The following is a 10,743-nucleotide window of genomic DNA, read 5'->3' on the forward strand; positions in this document are numbered from 1 at the left end:
GATTTCTCCTATTAACAAGTAGTAATCTTGCTTTAAGTGTGACTCTAATTAAATTATTCACATGAGAGAACTTTTTGCTCTAAGATACTAGCATTTCAATTCCACCAAATAAAATAAATTGATGCCGCACAAACAGCTGCAATAATCCTATGAAGCAGACTGCGATGTCGATTAGCATTCAACCACAAAAGCCAATTCAGGTAAGACTCAGGCCAAATAACATTGCCAAGCCAAGAATTGATAGTACACATGAGATGCTTGGAAAAAGAACAATTAAAGAAAAGATGGTTATGACAGTCAACACCAACCTCACAACTGGGCAGCTAGTAGAAATCATGGTAATACCTCTTGCCAACAGGTGATCTCTGGTTAATAAGTTATTATAAGAGGCTTGCCAGAGAATAAATTTATGTTTTGGTATGGATAATCTACACCAAATCATTTTATAATTATCAACTTTGACATAAGGGATAAGAAAAGAGTTGTAAAGTTTACTAACCCGAAATCTTCCCCCTTTTCCAGCATCTAGAATTGTGTCTCGAGTGAAAACACTCTTAAGATTAAGAAGTTTGCGCCTGTACCCCTAGTAAAAAAATATTACATGTAAAAAAAATCAAATATTTTCCTATAAATTAAATAATTATATAACAAAATAGTAAAAGAAAAAAAAAGTTTTTTTAATTTTTACATTTCAAAACAGTTTTTTTTTTTTTTTACTGAATTAGGCATAGAAACCCCTATTGCATTTAGCGTTGCAACTTAAATTGTAATAAAAAAAATCGTACAGAAACCCTTATTGCAACTAGCGGTGCTACCACTTTAAAAACCCAAACCGTAAATTTGAAAAAGAAAAAATTAAAAAAATAATATATGGGGTAATTCTCTAAGAAAAAACCACAAAATTATTATAATTTTTATTTAAAGTAAATATAAATATTTTTATCAATTAAGCTCCACAGAATAAAAATATTGTGCCCTTTGTGAGTAGTGTGGTGATGCTCTCCCCCAAATTTTAAAAAAGAAAATATTTTTATTTCTTTGTATGTCTCTACTCATTTGAATTATTCAAAATTTATGGTTTGGCCCCTTAATTTTAATTTCTCATTTTTGCTCCCTTAAATTTCAAGTCTTGCTTGTAAATAATTAATAAGGATAGCACCCTTTCATAATTAAGGAGGTGTTCTTAATTCGAACAATTATATTTGCATCTACCATCTATTTATTCCACCTCAACTAAAATTCATTACAAAACACGTTTTGTCTTTCTTCATACTCATATTTCCGACACTTTGCCCAAGCCCAAAGTATAGGACTCATAACCTTTGTCCATTTTAATTTCATTTTTTAAATAGGTGTCTTCTCTTTCACATCTTTTTAAGTAACTTATTTGTGTTCAACCAAACTTCTAACCAAATTAAAGTTTGAAGATGATGAATCTAAGTCTAACGTAAGAATATATTAATATATAAAAGAAAGTAATTCAAGTAACACGTGCCATCTAATCAATATACACAATATATATTTATATAGATATAATATGTACGCTTCACCTTCACTAAAAGAAATTACCATGAGTATTAAGTAAACCAAACTAATGTGAATAAAGGAGGTTCTATCTATGAAGTAGATATGCTATGTACTTGTAAATTAATGGACGTAGAAAAACGTTTTGTTTGTTATAACGTTGTGATCATCAATATGGACTCAAAATCACGATAAATCAAATTTGACGTGTAAAAATCCCCGATAAAAAACCATATGTTGTGTTTATCAGGTACCTAAATAAGTATTAATATTTAAGTTATACTTTAATGCGTATTATTTGGTGCGGAGAAAATTATTTAGACTTTTTTTTTTTTTTAAGAAAGGCCTCAAAAGAAACTACCTTCTAAGCAATAAAGCTTAAAGAAGGAGAAGATACAGATTCATTGATTGATCAACAAGCTCATTAAGAATGAGAAAATAGATACAAATATGATAACTTATTATACTAATAAAAGATATATTTAGCCAAAGTGTGATCTAAGACAATAAAAGGCATATTACTTGATCTAAGATAATGAAACTAAGACATACTTTGCTAATAGTTTCCTTCAAGGTATATTTGGGCTTTTTTTTTTTTTTTTTTTTTTTTATTTTGGATCTAAAGATATTATGTGTTGTCTTAAAGGGATATAAATATTTATTTATTTTTTATAAATAAAAAAAGTGATATAAATATTGTTGCTGTAAAAAAATGAAAAATGAAATAAATATTGTTTTCTTAAAGTTTAGTTTCATTTACATTTAAATTTGTGTCTCCTTTTTAAATTAAATTTTGAAATTTAATTTAAAATTCTAAAAACGTTAACCACAACATTTTTGCGACAATCAAATATTGGTGGAATATTTTTCTCAGAAAGCTCAGATTAATATGCTTTTTTAAGGCAAAAGCTCAGATTATTAGAATCGTGCTAAAAATAGTAAAAAATAATTCATATCATGATTTTTTTTTTGATTAAATGATTGATCATATGAGATATCATGATTGAATAGCATCTATGTAATAATATATATTAAAATTACAATTAGAAAAACAAAAAAGATACTACCCCATGAGAAATTGTATAATGATGTTTTGTAATTTGTATAATTTGTATTGAAATAATGCTATTTACGATTTTTGTACCCAAACTATGACCAATATATATTATTAAATTCTTAAATTTTTCAATCCGTTAAATATAGTCCCCAAACTATTCATAGAGTTGTAAAATAGTCATTTTTTTTATCCCGGTGAAAAATTCAAAAGGCACAATATATAATGCACAAGTTATAGTTTGGAAGACGAAACTCCTAAAAATAATAAAATGATATGATGTATATTATTAGAGAAATATGCTAAAAGATACCAGCAGTGCTTAGTACTATCTTCGGTGTTATATCGTTTTTGTATAATTAAATATCAAGTGTCATATAATTTAATATAATAATTTTTAAGGAATATTACTAACCAATCACAAAAAGATAAGTTTAAAAACTATTAGATACTATTAGTATCCAATAACAATACTCGTATTTTTATTTCATTAATTTGTTTAGTGAATTAAGTTTATGAAACCTCTACATTCCGGAGCTAGCCTCCAATATATTATGATTAGCAGGCTTTTCTCATAAATTTAAATAAATTTTCTAAAATTTATTTGCTAATCATTCTATATTCCTTTTTATTTTTCTTCTTAAATTAGACACAAAAAAATCCATATCTAAGTATATTTATTTTAATTCAATTTCATAATCTACCTAATATAATGCTCTTCTAATACCATTTTCAGAAAGAGAAAAAAATCATAGAATAATATCACATCTATTATGTAATTGTCTTCTATGTTAATTAATGAATTCTTTTTTCAAAATAAATAATTTTAATTCCATATTTCATGAGACTACAAACATAGAAATATCTCCACCAAAAATATAAGAAACATATAATATTATAATGAATAAGAACAGTACACCTTTAAAGAGATATTTGATATAGTATCCAATATTTTGGCATTAAAAAGAATTTTAGTGCATTTTTTTTATTATTGAGTATGCTATAATTATTTTAGATTATATATAAATTTGTTTAAAAAAATTAATAATTTATAATATTAATAATAAAATTTAAATATTTTATTACACGAATAATTATATTTTTTCATAAGTGTAATAAATAATTATTTTAAATTTTATTTTTAACACTATAAATTATTTATAATTTTTAAAAATTGACAAAAATTTTTAAATAATTACAAGGCAAAGAAAAAAAAAGGGGTTTTTTCAATATTATACCTAAAATTGATTTTATTTATAAAAATACCTTTAAGAAAATTATTGGCACAAATACCGTTATGCCACGTCAGCATACATACCGAAATTTTAAATAATTACCGAAAATAGAAAAAACTGGAAAATCTCGTTTCCAGAAATTTTCGCTTTTTAAGAGAGCTGAAAAAGGCAACCATTTAGTTGCTTTTAATGTAAATAAGATATCAATTGGTTACTTTTCTATTAAAAAAATTATTTCAGTATTTTACACATATATATAAATAATAAAATAACTATTTTAATATGTAAATATAAATAATAAAATAACTATTTTAATATGTAAGAAATATATATTTTTCTGTCTTCAAAAAAAGACGACTAATATTAAAAGAAACTTTTTTGTTTCATTTTATATTTTTAAGTTATATTATGTTATTTTATTGTTTAAGATACCTTGAGATTACTTTTTTTTTTTAATGTAACTCATATGATGTTTCAGATATTATTCAATTTATTTACAAATTATTTTATAAACCTATTAAAATAGTTTTATAAAAATAAGTTTATTTTTATTTAATCTTGTAATGTCTAAATATAAAAATATTGATGTCCATGTGATTACCTGAAAAGTTTACGGGTTAACAGTAAGTATATTTAATTTTGTTTAAACTAAATGTGTGACTTTTTTTAAAATTGTAACTCATATGATATTTAAGATACTATTTAGTTTATTTATAAGTTATTTTATAAGCCTATCAAAATAATTTTATAAAAAAAAATTATTTATAATTTAATCTTGTGACATCTAAATATAAAATAAAAAAAAAATACTTTTTAGTAACTTATCAAGTTGTTTGGTACATTAATTTTGTTTAAGTTAAAAGATTAATTACTTAACAAAATATAATAGAAACAAAAATATTAAATTTGATTTCAGTTATCTTTTTATGTGACGTTCAAAAAATATATACTTCCCACGTATTGAAAATGATCATCTTAAAAAATTAATTATAATAATATAACTCTTAAAAAAACCAAAAGAGTTATTTGTGAAGAAAAAATAAATTTTTTAAAACTGTTTTTTTTTTTTTTTTTTTTTTGAGATGGATAAATTTTTTAAAACTTGTAAAAGAAAAAAAAGTGAGAAATGAGTATATAAAGTTAGAAATTTATTTATATAATTTTTAAAAAATATAAATAAAATAAAATAAGTGAGATATTTAAATGTCATGTCTTCAAAAAAAAAATAAATAAATAAAGTTGTCAGATGTTTGATGTTTGAAAGAAAAAAATTCAAAAATAAAATAATAAAAAAAAAAAAAAAAAGAGAGTCTCTAGAGACTCTGACTCTCGTCAGGTAAAAAAAAAAAAGAAGAAAGGCTGACTTTTTATTTAGGTACACAGTACCAATTTTGTTAAAATGGTTTCGGTAATGACAACATTTAATTATTGGACGGCATTTAGATAAATATTTTAGAAATTACGTATTGTGATGTAAATAACTCAAAAAAAAAACTAAAAGAGTTTTGTAAATGCAAAAACAAATACTGCAAAAACTTGTCAAGAAAAGAACTCCATAGAAAATGTGGTGTGTGGATCTTATTGGCTGGTCCACACTGCATGGCTTTTTGAGGAGGCACATAGAGAATTAAAAAGTCAATATTTTGACTGACTTGTAGATTGGCGGAATGAGACTGTAACCATTACCAAACTCGTACCAGCAAACTCATCATATATATCATCATCACTTGTTTTTCGCGAGAAAATTCTCCCACCCGTTTCTTCTTTTTTTCCGGGTAAATCTTTCTTTTTTATATAAACTTGTGAGCTCAGTGAACCGTCCATGTGCACCATGATTCATGTGAATCGCAACACTCCCATCCCATTTATTATCTCTTTCACACTCGTCAATTTCTTTTTGTAAGTGAAAAAACCTTCCTTCTTTCATGCCTCAAACTTTGGTAGCCACCAAGTGAGTACTAAACCCAACCAAATTACAAAGACTTTTTTTTTATTATTATTATTTATTTTGCTTTCTTGATACTTCTCTTCTATACCCACTAAAAAGATAGATCAACCCTTTTCCAAAGATCTTTTCTTTACCTTAAAAAGAAAGTTTTTGTTTTCTGTTGTTCTGTCTTTATTTTATTTATCTCTACCTCTGCTTTGATCATTGATTGGTTTTCTAAGGTTTGGATTCATTTTGGGGTCTCTAAATGAGGAACGATGATCAAACTCTATCCCTCTTTGGGATTTCTCTTACGGAAAGGCCTAAATGGCAACAGTTCCTCATTTGTTCTTCTGGGTTTTTCTTTGGTTACCTTGTTAATGGCGTTTGCGAGGTCAGTTCATATATATTCAGATTTGTATAAATAAGAATCTGCGGTGTATTTTTTTTTCATCGCCATATATAATATAGATGTTTTTTTTTTTCCATTACCAATTTTCTCTTTGAGATTTTGTCTCGTTGATTTGTTATACAATAGTTCTTGAAATTCCCCTGTTCTTTTCAATTTTACCATTTCTCACTTTATCATTTTTGTGCAAAAATTGTATGAACAATATAATGATTTGCTTTGACGTGTTCATAAAATTCTATGCTCTTTTTTTTAAAAAAAATTATTATATGGTCATTGACATATTAATCTGCCTATTCTCAGGAGTATGTGTACAACCGACTTCAGTTTAGGTAAGCTGTCTTTCATTTATTTATATGAAAATTAATATTTTTAGAAAAATATGAACCTAATCTTCATTCCATTTTACCAGCTATGGGTGGTATTTCACCTTTGTACAAGGATTTGTATACATTATACTAATATACCTACAAGGATTCACCACCAAACAAATGGTTAACTCGTGGAAGACATATGTAAAGCTCTCTGGTGTTCTAATGGGTTCTCAAGGACTCACTAAAGGATCTTTGGCTTTTCTTAATTATCCTGCTCAAATCATGTTCAAATCCACTAAGGTACAAAAACACACTGTAAAATGATTCGCTGTTAAATTTGATCCTCTTTTCTATTATCTATCTTTGTTCTTATTTTTTTGGCTATGAAAATTCAGGTATTACCTGTCATGATTATGGGAGCCTTCATTCCAGGACTGAGAAGGAGATACCCTCTTCGTGAATATGTATCTGCAATACTCCTAGTTATTGGTTTGATACTTTTCACCTTAGCTGATGCTCAGACATCTCCCAATTTTCGAGTCTTGGGTGTTATAATGATTTCGGGTGCTCTAGTCATGGATGCTTTTTTGGGGAATTTGCAAGAGGCTATCTTTACTTTGAATCCAGATACCACCCAGGTTAGCTCTATTCTCTGTCATTCTTCTCATTGGTTTTTCTCTTTTTAATGTTTGTTTATCTTTTTTTTACTTATTTATATATTTGCAGATGGAAATGTTGTTCTGCTCAACTGTTGTTGGGTTACCTTTTTTGCTTCCTCCTATGATTCTCACAGGAGAGTTGGTCAAGGCTTGGAACTCATGTTATGAAGTAAGTTTGCTAATAAAGCTAAAATTTTATTCAACTGTTGTACTTTCCACACCTCTTTCAAGTTCTAATATCAAAATCACAATCTTGCTCATCATGTCACCGGAAATTTTTTGCAGCATCCATATGTTTATGGGGTGCTAGTGTTTGAAGCCATGGCAACTTACGTCGGGCAAGTTTCTGTGCTATCCCTCATTGCTCTTTTTGGTGCAGCCACCACTGCTATGGTAATTTTCTAAGACTTGAATCTCCTACCTATGTTGAACATTTAGTTGGTTTAGCTATTTTTGCTGGTTTATGTGTTAGATTAGTAAGGAACTAAAGATATAGACTGAGAATGCTAACATCATCTTTAGAAATTCATTGTGGTTACATACTGAAGAAGAGGGGTAACTCAAACGGTCAGACTTTATAGTTTGCTCTCACAAATTTGTTGATTGATATGCCATTCCATTCTTGATTTTGCAGATAACGACTGCTAGAAAAGCAGTAACTTTGTTGCTTTCATATGTGATATTTACAAAGCCAATGACTAACCAACATGGGGTAGGGCTTCTTCTTATATCTATGGGAATCATAGTTAAGATGGTCCCAGAAAACCAAATCCCAAGTTGGAGTTCACTCCAATATGCCGTTGTTAAGCACACCAAATCCACTTCCAAAGCAGACAAGGCTATAATAAAAGACTCAGAGGAGTCAGGAGAAGATGACGAAAAAAGAGCCCTGGTCTGACTTATATTATGGTTTAATTGCTCTTGGAAATTTCTCTCTCCCTTTTACTCTTAGGTTCAGGGCATAGTTTAGAGGATTAAAAACAGAGATAAGGTCAGAAAATGTCCACAAAGAAAGAAAGAAAACTGATTAAATAGATTTTGCTACTATAACTTTTAATATTCATAAGCGACTACCTTTTGGAACATGCAATTCTTTATTCTTTTCTTTTCTTTTATTAATGAAATAATTTTTACATTTTTGATACAAGTTTCTTCCCCTGCTCAATATTCTATTTTCCTTCTTTTTAACAGAAGTTTAAGAGTAGGGGCTTTTTCTCTTTAGTTTTTCGTAATTCAAAGAAAAATATTAGTTTATTAATTGTTTATGGAAGATAAGTCATAAGAGATCAACTAGCAATCATAGAAAGATGATTAACAAACTCTAACTAAGCTGAAGTTTTCTGTCCAGTTCCCAAAATAGTTCCGATTCAGCATTTTTATTTTTGTTTTTGATTTTGTTAGCATCTCCAAGGTAGTATGTCAAAGTGGGAGCCAAATCACTTGTCCCATTCCCTGTCCCACCAGTTATATTGTGTCACTTCAATTAAAATTTCACTTATATATTTAACAAATCTTTTGTTTAAACCAAATTTAAAAAACAATGAAACTGGAACGAATTACTAATAAAAGATTGTGATTGAGTCACGGATAATGTCACTTTCTTTAAGATGTTTTGCGGCTTTGCCCAAAGTGTGCACGACAGTCTAGTAATCACAGCGTCCCCAGGATAAAAAAGCCTCTGCATACGATATGTTTTGCATCGAAGTATATCTCTCGATTACACTCTAAATTTTGCTCTAAGAAAAATCATAAGGAAGAAAGATTTTTTTTGTATGTTGAAAAGATTGTATGTTTCCGTTGTTATGATACAACTTATATAAAAAGTCGATCCAAGATTAAACGGTAAGAAAACAGTAATATAATCGGCAGTGAAAAGCGGATCATTGATTGATCGCTTTTTACTACTTCCGTTAAAATTAATTAATTAATAAATAAAAAATTAATATTTATTTAATTAAATAATTTTTTTGACACTTCACCCACCGGCCTGGCTCGGTCGGACGGTAATGGCGTGCGCGTGTGGTGGTCCAATGTGTAAGTCCTCACCCATGCGCACAAAATTAGGTACCTCTTGGGGCCCATACCCAAATCTCAAACATGCACTATATATACACTTCTAATGAAGTGTTTCTATCCAATGTGGGACTCCTATTACTCACACACTTCACTTTTTATTTTTATACAATTTCACAAAAGTTCCAACAATCCCCCACTTAAAAATTTTAAAAATATTTTCTTGAGCAATATCAGACAACTATAAGACATTGCTTCTGCAAAAGTATCTTTCGATTTGAATCTTGCGTAGTAAATACGATTTAGATTTTACTAGAGTGACTCGAACTCTTGAACTCTATCTCTAACATCGTACCACGCACCAATCTTTCAAGGATGTATTCAAACAAGCATGTGCGTTAATGGCCATGCACGTCTATCCCAGTATAGTGAACGCTCTAGAAATTTTACCCAAAATTTCATAGGAAGTTGCCCCACTCCCAGATTCACATAGGTGAGTCTATCAAGAGTACTCTTGTAGCTCGGTACTCCACTTCACATAGAGTATAGATCTCATTAAGAGTTTCTATTAACTCATCCTCTTATCGCTTCAGGAATTCATGCTTCTCATATAATAATAGCATGATCAACACATATCTCCTCATAACTTATTATTACCCGTTGAACCTAATTCTTAGGATCTCCAGTCATTAGGTTGGGTTACCATTATGAGAGACTCATCTTTCTAAGGGCAATAGTCACATTCCTTTTGAAGGTTTATGGACTTTCTCTCTAGCTAGTCCTTTTGTCAAAGGATCTGCTAAATTGTCATCAATGCGTACAAGATCCACTCCAACAACTCCTGTTGAAAGGAACTCTCTAACAGTGTTGTGCTTACGACGAATTTGTCATTTCTTACCATTGTAATTGTAGGAAATTTATTTTACCAGGATCTTAGATCTACTCACAAGTATGTTGTTTAAACACCCTAAATATGAACTTTCTAAAACGATAAATTAAACACATATAAAGTTAAGAAAACCTTACATTGATGCAGCGGAATTAATGTCTCCTTCCACTCAGATCTCTAACCCTTGTATCCTTTCTGTAGCAGAGTATAATCAAGATCTGAGCCCGAATTATCCTTCTTCTTCAAGTTTGATCCTTCACAGTCTTCCAATCTATGATTGAGTTACTGCTTGCTGTGTGTGGGCACTTACTCTCTCACTAGGGTCGAAATTGATGAAGGAGAAAAGAAGAAAGAGGGTTTCGGCCAGGTATAGAAAGTGGGGAAGGCTCAGTTTTTCTGAAGAGAGAAATTTCTGTCAGAAAGGCTTATGAAAACTTATGAAAGCATATGTTGTGACTGAGCCATCACTTTCTATTTATAGGCAACTACTAGGTTTAGGTTAAGAATTATTTGGCATTAAAATAATGAAAATATTAATTTGAAAAAACTCATTAAGTGGCCGGCCATGGTGTTGTAGTGGGCCCCACTTGATTTTGCAGTTTTATCAAATTTTATCTCTATTTTCTCAAAAACGCTAATTTTCTAATTCTAACCTTTTAAATGCCAAAACTAATTATTTAATAACTAAAATAGATTATTAAATAATATTGTCATTTAAT

General features: G+C 28.9%; 1 protein-coding gene across 2 annotated transcripts; it reads left to right on the forward strand.

Moving 5' to 3' along the window:
• Positions 1–5,527: 5,527 nt before the first annotated feature.
• LOC115717273 (UDP-galactose/UDP-glucose transporter 4) lies at positions 5,528–8,269 on the forward strand. Of its 2 annotated transcripts, XM_061115627.1 has the most exons (8): positions 5,528–5,764; positions 5,983–6,134; positions 6,453–6,481; positions 6,562–6,763; positions 6,859–7,101; positions 7,190–7,291; positions 7,408–7,515; positions 7,757–8,269. In XM_061115627.1, exons 2-8 carry the CDS (start codon positions 6,009–6,011, stop codon positions 8,018–8,020), a joined length of 1,074 nt encoding a protein of 357 aa, XP_060971610.1. In that variant the 5' UTR covers positions 5,528–5,764; positions 5,983–6,008; the 3' UTR covers positions 8,021–8,269. The 2 variants fall into 2 exon arrangements, with proteins under 2 accessions (XP_060971610.1, XP_030502101.1); XM_030646241.2 differs by having other exon boundaries at positions 5,529–6,134.
• Positions 8,270–10,743: the final 2,474 nt, after the last annotated feature.

The sequence above is a fragment of the Cannabis sativa genome, chromosome 5 (assembly GCF_029168945.1).
Source record: "Cannabis sativa cultivar Pink pepper isolate KNU-18-1 chromosome 5, ASM2916894v1, whole genome shotgun sequence".
NCBI classification, from domain to species: Eukaryota; Viridiplantae; Streptophyta; class Magnoliopsida; order Rosales; family Cannabaceae; genus Cannabis; species Cannabis sativa.